General features: G+C 38.0%; 1 protein-coding gene across 3 annotated transcripts in view; it reads right to left on the bottom strand.

Annotated features, from left to right (window-relative positions):
- The window catches only part of MED4 (mediator complex subunit 4), a 36,432-nt gene extending 21,231 nt beyond the window's left edge, over positions 1-15,201 (bottom strand). For 2 of the 3 annotated variants that reach the window (XR_011163482.1, XM_069063682.1), the window contains exons 1-2: positions 14,941-15,199; positions 4,032-4,098 (exon numbers count right to left, since the gene is read on the bottom strand). Coding sequence is in view for 2 of the 3 variants with exons in the window: in XM_069063682.1 (XP_068919783.1) it covers positions 4,032-4,098; positions 14,941-15,068 (195 nt within the window). In the remaining variant the exon portion in view is untranslated. Of the gene's footprint in view, positions 1-4,031; positions 4,099-14,940 lie in introns of all 3 variants that reach the window. The other variant, XM_069063684.1, reaches the window with a different exon arrangement.
- Positions 15,202-19,925: the final 4,724 nt, after the last annotated feature.

Below are 19,925 nucleotides of genomic sequence, written 5' to 3'. Positions count from 1 at the left end.
GGCAACTTTTCTTTCCTCATTTGTAGCATAGAGCATTTTAAACAATCCTCTTTTTCATTCTTCTAGGTATACTGAAATGTTTGTATTCATTGATAATTAAGTTCATAGTAAGAAAGAAAATAATAACCAAAAAAGAAAATAAGGGAGTTAAATCAGATGATATCTAAGGTCTTTTCAGCTTTAAGGGTGCACATGTGTACATGTGTGCATGTGTGTATGTGTGTAGCCAATAAGCTTTTAAAAGACCATATCTTCTGTAATTTTAAAACATATTTCAATAAAAGGTACTAGTAAGAAAAGGGTGTACAAATATGTGACTATACTGGGTTCTGAAGGGTAGTGTGTCCCAGCAGATGGCATACTAGACTTGGATTCTAAACTGGAGCTCCATGGACAAGACACTTAACTTCTCTGTGCCTGATGTAGCTCCCTAAAACTTAAAAGCCATTTATGGTTTGTGCTCCGCCAAGGTGAGAAAGGTGCCTAGGATCACAAAACTACTAAGTGTCTGAGGCTGGCTATGAACTCAGGCCTTCCTGACTCTGAGTCTGGTGCTCTATCCACTCATAGCTGGTTACAGGGTAATTGATTTTTTTGGCCACAGAAACTCTGAAAAGCTATGAAGGGGTTGTATTCTAGACTGCTGGAGGAAGTACATATTGATGAAATCAAGTCTTTGTATTTTACTATTCTTAAAATGTTACATGAATACATGCTCTCAAAAAATTATGTAACCTAGAAGTTATAGTTCCACGATGATTTTTTTATCCAAAATTATTTTTTATAATTGTTGACTAAGAGGTGTGAGAAAGCTTAGGGGAAGGCATTTTCCTTCCCATGGTGATATATTTTAGCTTGAGCATAATAGTTTAATATGACACTACCATTATGTAGTTTTGGGGGATTCTTTTAAAATAATTTTTTGTATATAAATTTAACATGGTAATGTAAAAAATTCTACTATAATTTATGTCTAATGCCATCTAGTTATATCACTATCCAGGAAATCAAGAAATAACACTTTCCAGTTATGCTACCTACTCTGATTCTTTAAGGTTTTGAGAGAAAATAAGAATCATATATACCTTAAAATGTTTACCCATCAGAGGAAAAAAAGTTTCACATAAGGTAGTTATTATTGTTGTGAAAATTCTTCAAACATTTTTCTATAACACTGATAATACTTTATCTATAGTCTATATCAGGGATGGAAAATCTATTATCCTCAGTTTAATTTCATCCTGCCTATGGTAAGCTTTCTAGATCTGGTCATGCTTGCCATAAAATACAGCAAATGTAACTCTTCAGATGACTAAAAGTTTCACCTCTTTCTAATGAGTAGCCTCATCTCAGGGGAAGACAGGGGAAAAGAGGTAAGCTGGTAAGAAACAGTAGGCTCTCCTCTCCCTGCTCTCATTTTTTTTTGGTAAATTTTTTATTCATTCTAAACTTAAATACACAATGAGAAAAGAAAAAGAACATTTTCACATACTCAGCAGAACATAAGAGACAGGATTCAATTTAAACAAATTTCCATTTCATGAAAACCTAAAAAATACTACACATTGCTTTCAAAGCTGCCCAGCTTTTCTTTGCTTATAGATTTTTAATTCTCTGCTGTGTACTTTTAATTTTTTTTCCTCTGTAGGTTTTCTTCAGCTCTCTGCTGTGAACTTTCATTTTTCTCCTCTGTCCCCTCATTTTTTAAAACTTAATTTCAACTTCAAAATCATATAAACTTAACTCCAGACTTTAGTTAAAGTGTGGAAAGAAAAGGGAAATGAGATTCAAAGAGAATTATAATGAGTCCGCAAAAGTTTTATGATAGGAAAAAAGTTACAGAAGAAATGGCTTGGTGACTAAAAACACTTTTATGAGTTGTCCACCAAGAGCAATGGTGGGTGAATTCTCTGACTTCTTATGTTTATTCCCTCTTTCAACTGGTCACAGCCCACATGACTGCCAAATACACAATTTCAGCAGTACATAAGAATATATTTTCCCCATCTTTACCTGTTGAATTTCTGTTGTTGTTCAGGTGTTTCAAGTTGTGGTCAACTCTTCGTAACCCCCCATTTGGGGTTTTTTTGGTAGAGATACTGGAGTAGTCTGCCATTTCCTTCTCCAGTTCATTTTTACAAATGAGGAAACTGAGGTAAACAGGGTTAAATGACTTGCCAGTATCATAGCTGGTAAGTGTCAGAGGTCAGATTTGAATTCAGAAAGATAAGTCTTCCTCAGTCCAGACCTGCCACTCTATTCACTGTGCCACCTAGCTGCCCGTTTAATTTCTACCCATCATTTAAATACAAACTTAAATATCCATTCCTTCAGGAAGCCTTCTTCAATACTCCTCAAGGAATCAAGGTGCCCTTTGGCCCCTCTGACACAGAACTTCATTTGCAACTCATCCGTATTTTTTGGCATTATAGACATTTTTATATCATTAGACTATATGTTCTATGAAAAAAGGGACTACCTTAACTACATTTCCTATAACACAAGGCTCTGACAAAAAGGTACTTAAGTAGAAAGTGGTAGGATCTATGACTGCGGTGAGTAATCTGCAGCCCTAAGGCCACATGTGGTCTTCTAGATCCTTAGCCTTTTAACTGAGTCCAAGTTTTACAGAAAAAATCCTTTTATTAAAGGGATTTGTTCTGTGAAGTTTGGATTCAGTCAAAGAACCACACCTGAGGACCTAGAGGGCCACATGTTGAGACCACAGGTTCCCCACCTCTGATCTATAATATCTTTGGTACAGGGAATTCCCTCATGAGCAAAGTCATACCAACATAGGTCAGCACCTGCTCTACAACTTCTCATCTATGTAAAAAGCTGCCTAGGGAACTGTGAGGAAATAATCTCTATAGGTAAGAGGCAGGACTTGAATCCAGGTCTCCTTGGCTTTGAAGTTACTCATTATGTCACAAGACCCCTCAGTAGATGCTTACAGTTTGTTAAGTTGAAAGTTATAGTTTCATATCCCCGTTTTTAATTTTAAAAACAAGTTAAATATTTCCTATCTCTTTCTCAAAATTAATTATATAAAGGTAATTTTTAAAATTGGTATGCAATTCTTAACTACTTTCCCCCTCTGGATAAATAACCCTTACCAGAAGGGTAAAAGTTTTCTCAATTCTATTTTATAGCCAAACGTTATAGCCCTTCTCTTCCTTCAGTGAATTATGAAATAAAACGGAGGAAAGGGATGGGAGGGGGGGCAACAAAAGCAGTTAACTTATCAACTACTGTCATCTCCATCACTTGGCATTTTCTCAAAATGCCTATTCTGTATCTCTAGTTTTAAGTTATACATGATCACTTGCAACAAAAGGGGGCTATAGTCAAAATGAAATTAGAGCTAGGCCTGGGAACTAAGACTGGAACAGAGACAGGGGCAAACTTCTTGAGGAGCTTGTTAAAATGCTATTAAACATAAAGCAGACTAACGTTGGGAAGTCTAAAGACAAATGCATCAAACTGTTACAGATAACAGAAGTATAAGAGTGGAAAGCCAGAGCCGTAATTTAACAAGATTATTTTAAATCTCTGGACAAATATTTATACTTTTAAACTGCTACATATTTAAATAAACTTTAAGGTTTACAAAGTACTTTACTCACAACCACCTTGTAGATAGTAAAAAGGTTCAGTGTGGTAAAATGGCCAACAAAGGGACAGTGCAAGAATCTGAACCTTGGTCTAAACTCTACTGTTCTTTTCAATACATGATGCTGTCTCTCTCACTAAGTATGTATTTATTTTGTGTATGTAGATCTTTTTCAATCCTAAATCTACAATAAGACATGTACACACACACGTCTGTGTATCTATATTTATATATCTGTGTAACTATAAATACCAGAATTATCTAAGATTTCTCTAAGTGACAGGCAAATTATGATCTGTATCAGTTGAAAGAGATGCTACACTGGGCAAACCACAGATACATGATGTATGCACTGTACAAATGGGAGGCTAGAAGAAGTTTTTTTATTTTTTTTAAACTTCAAACAGAAACCACTTACCTGCTTTTCCTCTCCAGGTTGTAGCAACTTTTGGCTTCTTGAAATTGCCAGATTCTCTATAAGCTCCCTAAAAACAAAAGTAATTATGACATCAGTGTGTGTGCTTGAAAGCCAGAGCCACACTCAAAACTAAAGTATCAAAACTGATTTGTAGCAACTCTTTAAGCAAGCAACCACTAGCAACTCATTTCTTAACAAAGTAAAACCTCTTTCTAGACGGAACAACAGAAGTCACATTATCCCTTAAAAGAAACTATAAAGAAAAATTAAATCTAGTCCATGTACTAAAACTGCCCCAAATTCAGGCAGTAAAGTCACATTCTTAAAGGTTAATATATTCACAACCTTCAAGTCTGCCATTGTGTGCCCCCAAGTGCTACTTGGTCAACCCTAATGCCTAAAATGTTCTGTTTATCCTGCAGTGCCAGCACTTGTTTACAGGCCTCAGTTTCTTTCTAATAAGATGATTTTCATTTTTATTTAATTCATTGGTATAATCCATTCACTGATCTACTCTATGCAAAACAGCAAAAAACCCATACCTAACAGATTTTACTATATTGTACTAACTTTACTTGATACATATATCTCATCTTTCTTTTAAAGGATGGGTAAATTTAAGATAATTAATTCTAGTTTAGGGTAAAAGATGATCCTGTTTTCATTACTAGGTAACTGATCTTACTGGATGAGCACACAATAGGTTTTTTTTTTTAAAGCCAATCATATTGCAGCAATGTAATACTGGTAAAAGGCATAAGATCCAATGAAGCTGGCACAGGAAGCCAGAAAGTTTTATCACCAGAATCATCACCACCCAGACTTTACATGAGCAATAATTTTAAAATCTGTTTTTTACTCAGTCTCCTAGCAAAGCATAATTCAGAGTTTTGACAGTTCTATCAGATGTGAGATTTCTGAACATACGAAATGATATATAAATCATGAAAACAAAAAAAAAGAAAAAAAATCTCACAAGACAATGGATTATGGTACAGGCAGCAGAACGTCTCAAGAAAGAAGAGGCTTATCACCAATTTGTTAGCGGGCTCAGTGAAGATGACTACAGATTAATAAGAAACAAAAATCTTCTTGGCACTCCCGGAGAAAAGACAATGGAGGAACTACAACTTCTCTTAGAACAAGCAAAGGAAAATTTGGCAGCCCAATCAAATATATGTAATTTAGGAGCTGAAGAAGAAAGCAGCTGCACTGAAGTTCCTGGGGAAAATTTAAGTGAAGAATCAATACTTCAATGGATAAATACATTTTGTCGCACAGGAACTGCCATACTCAGTGGGCAAAATAGAAATCAGATTTGGAGAGCTTTAAGTCAGAGAAGTTCAGATACAAGAGAATTCCAATTTAGACTTAAAATTAACACACATGATGAATTCCAAAATGTTGGTATCCCAAGGGAAGGATACATAAATATGCCATATTTGAATATCAATGGATGCCAATACCAACAAATAAATAGATTTCAGCCATCCAACAGCCCAGTAGCCAGACAAAACAGAAGTAAGACCTCAAATGTAAATAGTGCAACGTTGGGAGTCATGAGAGGTACTAAAAGGCAGCACACAACAGAAGAGCCTTCTTCCTGGATGATGAGCAGGCTTAGAAATGGAGCCCAGGAATTCAGAGAAAGGTTCACAGATTGTCACTCTAGTGCCAGACCTATTCAGTTCACTAGACATGTCAATGCTGTTATCCTAAGAGAAGCTCATGAAAGAAATGAATCTGTGATGTACCAGAGAAAGAGAGTAAGAAACAATGGTCTACTGAGTGATCTAAGAGAAAAAATGGAAACTCTAAGACTAAGACCTACTCAGAATAGTAGTAGTCATTCAAGGTTGCAAAGACCAACTGACATCATTTCAAGGAGAAAACAAATCAAAAAACTTAAGCGGTGTCATCAGCATCATATAGTTCAAAATGAACAAGAAATAGAGGAGGGTATTCCACAATTTTCACATTCATCAGCACTTTCAAGAGTTCTTTCCACACCTGCAAGAAGTCATCCAACTCTAAGGCTAAACCTTAGGGTAAAAATTCTCCCTGAAGAAGAAATACCACAAGGGAATATTTCAAGCAGAACTAGATCTAGGTTTCAAAGACCCAGAAGAGCAAACAGGAGTAACAGAGGTGTATTTCAACTAGTCCTTTCTCGCTCTGAAGATAATGGGCCACAAATCTGTTTCAGAACAACATGGCTACCCCTTCATGGTATCTCAGAGCCCGAGTTTCGTCAGCCGAGGGTTCTACAGATACTTCTCCAGCAGGTCCTAGCTGGGCTGAGCACTCTAAATTTTTCAAATGAAACTCGGGCCTATTTGGAAACACAGAGAGACAATCAGCACTTATGGGACATCAGTTCTGAGCCGAACAGAGTAAGAGCTCAAAGAGAACTAAATGAAACTCTAATTTGCTACACCAGTGAAAATCATGCCAGGCAGAACGATGTGAGTAATTTGATTGAAAATATCATAATACCAACTCTCCGTCTTGCTCGTACTTTTTTACTAAGTGATGATAGCTGGTACTGCTCTGGGGGATTAACCAATGAAGAAATTGATAAATTTTCTACCAAAAGCTACCAAAGCAGCATAAATGGAGAGATAAATAAGGCCTGCAGTATTTGTGTAAACACCTACACACAGGGAAACAAACTGAGACAACTGCCTTGCACACATGAGTTTCATGTCCATTGTATTGATCGCTGGCTGGCTGAAAATAATTCTTGCCCCATTTGCCGCCAATCTGTATTAGACTCAAATACAGTCTAACCAGTGGATTAAACATATGCAAATTTATTTAATTTTTGTGTCTTTTAAAAAAGATTCATTTATGTGGATAGTTCCCAATTTATGGGCCATAAAGTAGGAGGGGAAAGGAAATAAGCATTTATATAGCTCCCACTATGTGACATGCAACATACTAAGTGCTTTACAAAACGGTATCTCATTTGATCCTCACAACAACCTTGGGAGATAAGTACTATTATTATCATACTCATTTTACAGTTGAGGAAACTATGGCAAAGAAAGGCTAAGTGCCTTGTCTAAATTGTCTGAGGCTGGATTTGAACTCGGGTATTCCTGACTCTGGGCCTAGCACTCTATTCTCTATGTACTACCTAGCTGCCATATGAACCTCCTACAAAAATTACCATTGTCCTTGTTTTTAATTCACTTTGCTGATGCTTGAAAACCTTCAGGGATAGTTCAGGATGAGCTCTGTTGTGAAGGGTAGTTAACAGCAAGGGAAAAGAAAGGAGAATAAATCCTCTTCTTTCTCACCTCAAAAAAAATAACATTTTTTCAAACTAATCCCAGTATTGGTCTATGTAACATTATGTCCAGTTTCTGCAGTTCCTACTCCTATACACTTTGTTATTCTTTTCACTGAATACCTACCCCAAACTCTAGTTCTTGAGAGGTAATGTGAAATCTGAAGCATGCCTAAAAGCTTCCTCAAGTTCTCAAATATCAGGTAATATTGCCATTATGATTCTCTCTACAATTTTATTAGCATATGTAGGGAATGCATGAAAAAAAAAATCAGCACTGGGAGGGAGGTATTTTTTTCTTTTAAGCAATCAGGGTTAAGTAACTTGCTCAAGGTTACATGGCCAGTTATTTCGGGGTGTGGTGCTGAGTGTCTGAGCCCGGGATTCGATCTCCAGGTCATCCCAACACTGGAGCCGGTGCTCTTACTTGCTGAGCCACCTGGCCGCCCCAAGAGGGAGGTATTTTTAATTTGATATTTTCCCCCTGTTGTTACTAGTAATTAACCTTTTGAAAACATCAAACGAACTATGCATTTGATTTAAGGAGAGGAGCAAAGTGTAAAAGATAGGTCAGAAATAACATAAAGGGAGGTGAATCAAGTGGCCCAATCTCTAATAGATGAGAGAACAAAGAAAGAAAAGGTGGTCAGGGCCTAGCTGAAGATGGGAGTTGTTTATACATACAACCATTACTACTCCTTACCATTGGACAACCATCTCTTAATATTCCTCCTTCCTGCCAAGAATCTGAGGTACTAAGTCAAGGGCTGCCTGCACTGTTTTTTTCTTAAAGCAGTATACCTGTAATATAAATTATACTAAAATAATGAACTTCAAGGAAATCAAAACAAATATCTTGTGCACAGTTACTCAAGTACTATTTACTTGTAAAGTTTGTACATTATGTTATAACTTGCCAGCTATGCAATCTACAAACCTATTAGGATACTTATGAGATCATTAGATGCAATTTATTTCAAATTTTTTTTACTGTTACATATTAACAAGAAATATTTAGTAAAAATAAAATATTAAAGTCAAGAAAACAACATAAATCATACTCAACTCTATAAAGCATGTACAGAATACGATACCCAAAACTTTTTTTAACTTTGCCATTCAAAGCCCTTCCTATCCTAACCCACCCCCACCTTTCCAGTCTCCAGTGCAATTCCTCCTTGCAATCCCTAACAAGACACTCCAGCTCCCAACTCAGGGCATATTTATTGGCTGTGCCCCTATGGCTGGGACGCTTTCTCTAACGTCCACCACCTGGCTTCCTTCAAGTCCCAGCTAACATCCTGCCTTCCCATTTCCTCTTAATTTCGAGTGCCTCCTTATCCTGCATTTAGATTGCGCGGGTGCATAGATGTTTATATGTTGTCTCTCCCTTATTAGACTTTGAGCTCCTTGAGGACAGGGACTGTCTCTAGCCTTTCTTTGTATCCCCAGCCTTTAGGCTGGTGCTAGATACAGCCATCATCTTGATGACTTTTTGGTAGTAAGATGATCTGATTTTTAAAAATTGTTTGCTAAATTATTTCCCTTTATCAATTTCTTGAAAATCAATTCCTCAATACTCTCAAATTTGTATCACCTCCCGCACAAATATTGGCTATATGTCTGTTCTAGCCACTCTTCCCCATTTCAATTTCATCATCTTGAGAGCCATTTCTACTTCCTCATACATACAGGCTGATAAATTAGCAGAACCAGGACTTGGAATCCAGGTTTTCTAACTTATTCTTTACAATATATTCAACCTTACTAACGAACCTTTTTCTATACTCCAAACTGGATCCTGAGCAAAGTGGTTCATATAGATTATCTTATTTGATCACAATAAAAATTCTGTGAGGGTGCAGGCAGCTAGGTGGCACAGTGAATAGAGCACCGGCCCTGGAGTCAGGAGGATCTGAGTTCAAATCTGGGCCCAGACACTTAACACTTACTAGCCGTGTGACCTTGGGCAAGTGACTTAACCCCTGCCTTCTCCTTCCAAAAGGAAAACAAACAAAAAACCACTCTTCCCAAAGTTACCAATGATCTTTCAGTCGATAAATCTAAAGGCCTTCAATTAATTCTCATCCTTCTTGATCTCTCTGCAACTTTTTATCTGTGGATCACCCTCTTCTTAATTTGCTCTTCTTACTATGTTTTTGTGACACTGCTTTCTCCTAGTTTTCCTCCTACCTGTCCAAAAGCTCCTTCTCTGCATTTATCTAAAACCATTAGCAAATATTATCTGTAACAGAGATAAGCTAGAAGCCTTCCCAATAAGATCAGGGGTGAAGCAAGGATGTCTATTATCAACACTATTATTCAACACTGTACTAGAAATGGTAGCCACAGGAGTATGGGAAGAACAAGAAACTGAAGGCATTAGAACAATGAAGAAACAAAACTATTACTCTTTGCAGACAATATGATGGTACAATTTAAGAATCCTACAGAATTAACTAAAAAACTACCTGAAATAATTAACAAATGTAGCAAAGTTACAGGATATAAAATAAACCCACACAAATCAGCATTTCTATATATTACCAACAAAGTCCACCAGCAAAAGATGGAAAGAGAAATTCCATTTAAAACAACTGTAGACAATATAAAACATTTGTGAATCTACATACCAAAACAAACCCAGGAACTATATGAATATAATTACAAAACACTTCTGTGTTATATATATAATATATTTATATATAATACATACAATAAATATATAAGATAAGATAATCATATCTGCTTAATTGGAAAAATATCAATTGCTCATGGGTAGGCTGGGCCAATATAATAAAAATGACAATTCACCTAAATTAATTTATTTATTCAGTGCTATACCAATTAAACTACCAAAAATTATTTTATAGAGGTAGAATAAAATAACAAAATTCATCTGGAAGAACAAAAGGTCAAGAATATAAAGGGAATTAATGGAAAAAAAATGAGAAGGAAGTTGGCCTAGCTGTATCAGATTTCAAATTGTATAATTAAGTGATAATCATCAAAATAAACTGGCCTAAGAAATAAAATAGTGGATCAGGGGAATAGATTAGCTAGGAAATACAAATGAATTGACCGTGGTAATGAATGACCATAGTAATCTAGTGTTTGATAAACTCAAAGATCCCAGCTTTAGGGATTTGACAAAAACTGCTAGGAAAACTGGAAAAAGAGTTTGGCAGAAACTAGGTAAAGACCAACACCATATACCAAGATAAGGTCAAAATGGGTACATGATTTAGACATAAAGAATAATACCATAAACAAATATACAGAATAGTTTACCTGTCAGATCTATGGATAAGAGAAGAATTTATGACCAAACAAGAGATAAAGAGCATTATGGGATGTAAAATGGATAATTTTAATTATATCAAATTTTACAAGTTTTGCACAAACAAAACCAATAGCGCTAAGAATAGAAAGAAAGGAAAAAACTGGGAGGGAGGAGAAAGAAGGGAAATTTATAGCAAGTGTTTTTGATAAAGACAAGTCATTCCCCAACTGCTACATGTGGTAAAGGCTATGAAAAGACAGTTTTCAGACAAAGAAATCAAAGCTATCTATAGTCATATAAAAAATACTCTAAATTACTATTGGAGAAATGCAAATTAAAATAACTCTGAGTATCATCTCATACCTACCACACTGGATAATATGACAGAAAAGGAAAATGACAATTGTTGGAGGAGATGTGGGAGAATTGGGACACTAATGTATTGTTGGTGGAGTTGTGAACTGACATAACCATTTTGTAGAGCAATTTGGAACTATGCCAAAAGGACTATAGAACTCTGTATACCTTTTGACCCAGTAATATCAATACTAGGTCTGTACCCCCAAAGAGATCAAAGAAAAAGGAAAAGGACCTATAAACGTATTTATAGTAGCTGGCAATTTTTTGTCACCACAATTGTCTCATGAAAAAACACTTAATTTGCTCAAATGGAATGAAGACTAAATGTCCTCTTGGGCAGGTGGAAGCCAAGGTTGTACTACAGAAAGGGCATCTAATAGTCTTAAGATCCAAGCATCTTCACTACCTGTCCCACATGCCTAGAATACTCTCCTTCCTTATCACCACCTCCTAGTTTCCCTGCTTTCCTTCAAGTCTTGGCTACAGTTCTACCTTGTACAAGAAGCTTTTCTCAGACCTCCTTAATTTTAGTGCCTTCCATCTGGGACTACTCCCCAGTTCAGAATAGAATATATAGGTATACATACACACACATACATACATACAAGTAAGACTGTAGTTGTTTGCATGTTGTGTCCCCCACTTGGTTATTAACTTCTTGAGGACAGGAACTGTTTTTGACCTTTCTTTGCATATAGTAGGCATACAGTAGGTGCTCAATAAATATTTAACTGACTGATTCTTCATATAGCCCCATATCACACCATCTTTTTTGGCTGCTACCTCACAATACTGACTAAAAGTGAACTTGCAGTCTACTAAAACCTCCATATTTTTTTGTAGAATAACTATTTTCTAAACTAACTTTCCCTCATCTTACACTTGGGAAGTTAATGTTTTTTGTATCTAAATGCAAAACTCTATATTTATCCCTAATGAATTTCATATTATTAGATTCCCAAGTAGTGGTTCTTAACCTGGGTTCTGTGAACTTATTTTTTAAATATTTTGCTAACAGTACTTTAATGTAATTGGTTTCCTTTGTAATGCTATGCATTTTATTTTATGCATTTAAAAATATGATTCTGAGAAGGGCTTCACCCACAGATCTCACCAGACTGCCTCAATCAATGGATACCCACTGCTTCCAATGTTCCTGCTACCAGAGAGGGCCGCTATGAATATTTTGGTATATATAGGACCTTTCTTATTCTCCTTCAATTTCTTAAGAAGCATGCCCAGTAATGGGACTGCTGATCAAATGGAATGAACAATTTAAAATTTTTCTCCCATAATTCCAAAATATTTTTCCAACATTGGACAAATTCATAGTTCCACCAACAGTATCTAATATCCTACCACTTTTTCAACATTAACTATTTCAAACTTTATCAATTTGATGGGAGTGATATGAAACCTCAGTGGCCTTAATTTGCATTTTTAAGATTATTAGCGATTTGAAGCATCTTTCCATATGGTTACTGATAGTTTGCATTTCTTTCTGTGAAAATCTCACTTCAAAAAATATACATGGAGACCAGCAATATGTCCAAATAGTTGTTTTCTATAAATTTCTCTAACACCAAAACCTCAAATGAAAGGAATTAGGGAGCCACATTGGGTAATTACATTAAAAATATAAGACTATCCCTTCTCCCACAAAGTAAAAACCTTAGAAACAATACCAGAGGATTTAAACACTTAGAACTCTTATTCTATACCAGTGTCCATACCCTCAAATTAGCTTGTTTCTCAGGGTTCAGCTTTATGGATTTCCCATAGCAATGACTCTGCCCAAAGCCCCTTCTCCACCAAAAGGGGTAGGTAGACACAGATTCTGCTCAGTCATTTGAAGAAATCAAGTGAGGAGAGAAGAATCCAGAAGGACATAAGACAGCATACAGGCTCAGAGCTACAGGAGAGAAAAGAGCTCCCCTTTGACAGAAAGGGGATTAGAAAACCATCTCAGGGTAGGTCCTCTCCCCCTAATCAGATGTACTCAAGCCAGACTTGGCCTGCTCCCCATATACTCCAAAACAGGAAGGCTAGCTAAAGCAGTTCTGTCTACAGGTCCCTGAATCAAAGCAAGGGGGAAGAACTCAGGAGTCAGAATTCCCAATGGTGACTAATAAGGGGATAGAAGAAAAACTGAAAAGACCAAAATGTCAAGAGTAAAAGCCCAGGCCACAATCAGATAAACCAATGAGAGGATTTAAAAACAGAAAAATGAGAAAACTATTTGTATTGGCCTTACATGTTTGTCAATTTATTATACAATCTTGTAATTCAGAGTATAAGCACAGTCACGTTTGAGGCAAAGATTTTCCTCACTCTGTAATATCTCCTTTATTTTAATTACAGTTTTGTTCATGCAAAAGATTTTAAATTTTATATTACCAGAAATGTTTAAATTTATTTTACATTTTATGAATTCTGCGCATTGTTTGGCTAAGATTCCATCATCTTAATGCCTTGCAATCTGATTTCCAATTCCTCCACTTCACTAAAAACTGCTTTCTCCAAGTTCATCAATGATGTAAATTCCTAAATCCTAAAATGGTCTTTGCTCAGACATCCTCCCTGAATCCTCTACAGTTTTTGACACTGATCACCAGCCCCTTTTCCCTGGAGATTCTCCCCTTCTGGGTTTTTTAGACATGGATCTCCTATTCCTCTTAACACTCCTCAGTTTCCATAGCAAGGCCATCATCCATGTCTTAACCCTTGTACCCCAGGGCTTTGACCTGGACCCTATTATGTTCTCTCAATAACAATCTTCCATCCCTTAACTGTCTCTCGTCAATTCCCAAGAGTTCAACTTTCATCTCTAGGCAGATTGACACCTAAATCTACATACGCAGGTCTCATTTCCCTCCTGAGATCTAATACAATTTCACCAACTGTCGGCTTAGACTTGCCTATATGATATGCCAATATGACCTGCATGTCATATAGGTACTTTAAAGCTGATAAATGCAGAAGAGGATTCATTATGTTCTTCCTGAAGCCCACCAGCCCTCTCAAATTTTCGTTATTTCTGTCAAGGATTCCATCATCCTTCCAATTATTTAAGTGCGCAGTCTAGGAGAGACATTTAACTCTTTACTCTCCCAGAACCTCCCCCGCCTCCCCAACCATCCAATCAGATACCAATCCTCAAATCCTCATTAATTCCACCTCCCCTGACATCTTTCATATTTATTGTTCGTCTTTCTCTCTATTCATAAAACCACCACGTTCAGACCTTCATCATCCGCAGTGATGATGAAGCTAGTGGCTGTTGTTCCATTTGGTTACTATTTTTAATAATAACAACGATGAGACAGGTATTATCCCCATTTTTACAGATAAGGAACTGAAGCAGAGTTTAAAGCGACTGGTTTAAACGACACTGCTAATAAATGTGTGAAGCTGAATTCAAACTCAGTTCTTCCTGACTCCAGGGCCAAAGCTCCATCCACTCCCGCCATCAAGTGCGCACTCTTTCTAGGGGCACCACCCTGTCTCCCAGACCAAGTTTTACTTAAATAAACTGACAAGGAGATCGTTCTTATTCAATTACCAAAATGCAAGGCCTTCTACGCTACTGCCGGGAAGTAACCAGCGCCGGAAGAAAACATCAGACGTCATCTAGACAGAGGCCTTCATTTTACAGATAAGGAAACTGAGGCTCGGAGCCGGGCTGCCCCAGCCAGTCGGCGGCTCCGACACCGACAGCGGCGCAGCCTCACTTCCCCCGTCGGCCCTCCGCCCAGGCGGGCGGGCTTCCCCGGGCTGATCCTCGTCCCATCTCCCCTCAGCGTCCCGTGGGGAGGGAGCCGCAGCCGCAGCCGCGGCCGCGGCGCGGGGGTGGGGGGCGCCCAGACCACCCCGGGAGGCGGAATCCTAGCCTGGGGGCCACCTTCGCAGCGGCTTCTCCCTCCCAGCCCGCCCGGCCCGGCCCCCGCAGCGGCCAGGCCCCGCGGCAGCCCTACCTCGACAGCACCTCCAGGTCCTCCAGCACAGACAGCAGTTTCTCCCGAGTGCTGTTGCCGGGCACATTGGCGATGCTGACCGACCCGGGTCGCTCCTTCTCCTTCTCGGCAGCTGAGGACGCAGCCATGATGGAGGTCGAGAGAGCAGACAGCGCACACCTTCCCCTGTACCTGCAGAGAGACGAATGCGGCAACCGCAGCAGTGCGACAAGATCTAGTGCGCAGTTAGAAGAGATGGGAACGCACGCTGCTCCGACAGCGGCCGCTAGCGGTGCGGAGGAGCAACTGCAGGCGCCGGCCCCTACACCTATGCCATCTCCTGGGGAAGCGGTGACTTGCATTTTCTCCTGCAGAAAATCCAAGAAGGCAAAGGAAAACAGGGAAGGAAAAAGAGCGCAAGTACCGTTTTTCCTGGTGCGTCACAAGGTTTTTACTAACCAACTCAGTCCTTTTCTTTCTTTTTTTTTAATGACTTCATTGCTATGGAAACCACTTTCAATGTGCAAACTCCCCTCCACTGATGCAAATCACAGGATCACAGGTCTAGTATTGAAAGGTACCTTAGACACCCTCCAATCCACCCCTCTGCTTTACAGATGAGGAGGGTGAGGGGTAGTGTTCTGTGCAAGGTCACACAGCTACTGTGTGACAGAATCAGAACTTGAACCCACTATATCATCCTATATCATCACCACTAAAACAAAATAATCATTGGTAGCTTCCTAGTCTTCTTTAGTAAGTAGTGATTTTGAATCGGTAATGCATAATAAAATAACAGAATAAGGCCCAGTTTTGCCTAATAAATACTGATAAATTTGCCTAATAAAGACATCTGGTATCTGGTATTTGGGTGGCAGATTGCAAACATTTTAAATTGTCTCCCCAACTTGCACCTTCTTTGCAATTTACAGTCTTTGTTGCCTAGAGCATTTTGAGATAAAGTGACTTGCCCAGGTTTACCCACTCGGTATGGGTCAGAATTAGGATTATGAACCAAAATCTTCCTAACTTCCTTAGTCAGCTTTCTATCCACTATACCATACTGCCTCAATATAAATACTTAACATAAAGCACACAGATTTTAAGAGTCTCAATTTGAGAAGAGATACAAAGATAAACATGGAACTAGTTCTTGTCCTCAAGAAACTTACATTCTATTGGGGGTGACAATGCATATATAAATAAGTATTAAAATGTACCAATGGAATTTTTTAGGGGAGGATGCTAGAAGCTAGGTGTTCAGGAAAGACTTCATGTAAAAGGGGGGTGAATTGCTTTTTTTTTTTTAAGGAAACAAGGTATTCTAATCAATCAATAAACATTTATTAAGTATACACTTTATATCAAGTATGTATTAAGTACATACTTTATATATATATATATATATATATATATATATATATATATACTATAAGTACATACTTATGCCAGGCACCACAGTAAGTGTTGGTGATATAAGAGAAGGCAAAAGATAGTCCCTGTCCTCAAGGAGCTCACAGTCTAATGGTGGGGACAACAAACATATAAATAAGTGTAATGGGAATGGGAAGTTGAAGATCTTCCCTGCTTTGAAAGTAAACTCTGCCCCCTAAGAAGCTGAATGTAGTCACATGGAGCATGTGGTGGGAGGAGTTTGCTGAAAGGTAGAGCAGAGCCCACAGCAATCTGGGAGCCAGAGCCAGAGAGATGGTGGGAGAGAGAGGAAGTTCAGGCAAGGAGTCAGATAGGCTCATGAGTAGATATTGATCTACTATTGATGTGTGGGAAGGCTAAAAGATGCTGTAGCTCTCGGTGTAATTATGGCTTCTTAATATCTTTGGTACTATGATGGAATCAGCTTACTGGTTTGGGAATTTGGTTTTCTGGTATCTAAATAAATGATTCAATTCTGTCCTCTATATGGAAAGTTTGTTATATTTTGCAATCAAACATCATGTGATATTTATAGTCACGGTCTTTATCATGATCATGGGTGCTGTGAATATTGCATTGGCAATATAACAAGTTATATAGAGAATAAATAGGAAATAATTAACAAAGGGAAAGCATTAGAATTAAGTGACATTGGGCAAGGCTTCCTGTAAAAGATAAGATTTTTTTTTTATCAGAGGATTCTGGGAAGATGGCAGAGTAAATTAGAAAACTCCAGGCTCTACAAATTTCTTCCACAAAAAAAGACAGAGTGTTGATGGAATGCTAATGATGCACCCCTAAAAGGCTCTGGACTTTCCCACACAGCCCAGATTCCTGGCATTCACCTGGGGTGGCCCACCCCAGCCCACCTTGATTACTTAACTTACTTGATACTCCTTAATCCAGTCAGGTCACTTTCTTTGTTACCTCCAGACCACCCCGGTCTACTTGGCACTCTTTAATCCCATCCAGATCTTCCCACAGTCTTTCTGCATAAAAGTGTCCATCTTGCTGCCATTAAGTTGCTCAGATTCTTAAAATCTGGTCTGTTTGTATTGTCATCACAAATAGCACAGACTCATTAGGAATCCCACCCACCCCCACTGGTGTTTTAATAAACTACTTGGGCTGAAAGAAGGCTTGAGTGGTCAGATTCTTTCTAGACAGACCCACTTCCTTTGTCCTTGAATTTCAGTGTTCCCAAGACCCCTAGACTGCAACAAACATTACCCTCAAAGTGAACATAGAGTAGCAGAAATAAACAAAAGTCAGGGTAAAACAGTTGTCCTCCTAAGACAACTTGAAAAGACTTCAGGAAAGACTCAAACCTTGGGGGCATTTGGGTCAAAGGGCAACCAGCTCAGGCCTCAGAAACTTTCACTTCACACTCAGTGTGGGAGTCCAAAGTAAGGTAAGATTAAAAGATCCTCTGCTGTTGTTGGATATGAGACCCCACTATGCTGATCAGATTTGATCCTCGGCTGCAGCTGTGGGCAAGAGGAAGCAAGCACATGCTTGGTAGAGAAGAGAAGGACCCTGCTGGCTGTGGCGCTTGCAGGAGAGCAGAGTCCCTGGTTTTGGTTCCAGGGCAGAGAGAAGAGCTGAAGTTTGCAGCCACTGGGAAGGACTGCAGGGAACAAGAACATTTACTGGTCAGTGTGGTTGGGGGCCCTAACCATGGCTGAGGAGTAAAGAGGAGTGCCCAGGACAGAGCTCAGAAAATAATAGTAAGAAAGACCTGACACCCAGGCCATAATTCCCCACATGTTGGGACTAGAACCTGATTATGATAATGAGCTGCTAAAAATAAAAATACAAATGAGTAAGCAAAGGAGAAAGAACCCCACCATAGATGGCTACTTTGGAGATAAAGAAGATCTGGGTTCACATTTAGAGGAAGATAGTGAAATTTAAAAATCCACTCCTTCTTCAAAGAGAAATGTCAAATGGTCACAAGCCCCAAAGAGTTCTTGGAAGAACTTAAAATGGACTTCAAAAATCAAATAAAAGAGATTGAGGAAGAATTAGAAGAAAAAATGAGAGCAATCTAAGAAAATTGTGAAAAGAAAGTCAGCCAACTGTAAAAAGAGATGCAAAGACTTAAGAAAATAACTCTTTGAAAACTAAAATTGGAGGAATAGGATGGAGGGAAATACAGTAAACAATAGTAATCTTGAAAACAATTTTGAAGCAAGTTTCTCTGATAAAGGCCTCATTTCTCAGACATATAGAGAATTGAGGCAAATTTATAAAAATGAAAACTAGAATTGGGCAAGGGGAAGCTAATGACATTGTAAGACAACAAGAAATAATCAAATAAAATCAAAAGAATAAAATATAGAAGAGAATGTGAAATATCTCATTAGAAAAATAACTGTTCTGGAGAACAGATTGAGGAGAGGCAATATAAGGATTATTGGACTACCTGAAAGTTGGGATCAAAAAAAGAATCTCGATACAATATTGCAAGAAATTATTAATCTGAGGTTCTAGAACAAGATGCTAAAGCAGAAATAGAAAAAATTCACCTATCACCATCAGAAAGATATCCCAGGAGAAAAACGTACAGGACTATCATAGCCAAGTTTCAAAGCTCCCAGGTTAAGGAGAAAATATTGCAAGCGACAAGAAAAATATTTAAATATGGCAGAACAACAATTAGGATCACACAAGACCTAGTGGCTTCTATGTTGAAGAACCATAGTTCTTAGAACACTATATTTTGAAGAGCAAAAGAGCTAGGGTTGCAACCAACGATAACTTACCCAGAAAAATTAAGTATAATCCTGAATGGAAAAAAAAAAAAGGGACACAATGCAAAGAAAGGCATTTGTGATGAAAAGACCAGAACTTAAAGAAAAATTTGACATATAAGATCCAGGAGAAATATAAGGTACATTAAGACCAATTATCAGGGACCATAAGGTCAAACTGTTTACTTCTTTTGTGTGAAAATGTTGTCAGTACTCTTATGACTGTCATTACTTGAGTAGTTTGAAAGAAAGACTTGGGCTGAGCTGAGTATGGTGGAATGATTCTAAAAAGTAAAACTGGGTAGGGAAAAGTAAAAAGGAGCAATTATCTCATACCTCATTTGTCAAAGGAAATGATACAGAAGAACCCATCTGAAACGGATTAAAAAGGGAACAATATATACATCCAAAAAGGTATAAAAATCTTCTAAATTTAGAAAGAAATAAGAAGGTGAGGGGGGTAAAATAAGGGGAAGGAATTTTAAAAATGTGTGTAGATTAAAAAGTAGGAGGATGGGTGAGAAGATAAGGGAGGGACTCTTAGCGGAGTAGGTAGATTAATGAATAGCAGGACAAGGTAGTGGGTAGAAGTAAATGAGATATGTGAGGAGGGACAGGGTAAATAGGGTGAGAAGGATAGGGAAGAAAAATAGGATTGAGGGAAATACACGATGAGTAATTATAACTTTGAGTGTGAATTTACCCATAAAATGGAAATGGATAACAGAATGAATTAAAAATATGAATTTGATAATATGTTGCTTACAAGAGACACAATAAAAATGAGAGATACACATAGTTAAAATAAAGGGCTGGAGT

Source organism: Petaurus breviceps, unplaced genomic scaffold, assembly GCF_028583685.1.
Source record: "Petaurus breviceps papuanus isolate PSGF00001 unplaced genomic scaffold, PetGlider_PUasm1.0 90594, whole genome shotgun sequence".
Classification (NCBI taxonomy): domain Eukaryota; kingdom Metazoa; phylum Chordata; class Mammalia; order Diprotodontia; family Petauridae; genus Petaurus; species Petaurus breviceps.
This window is presented reverse-complemented; position numbering and strand designations above follow the sequence as displayed.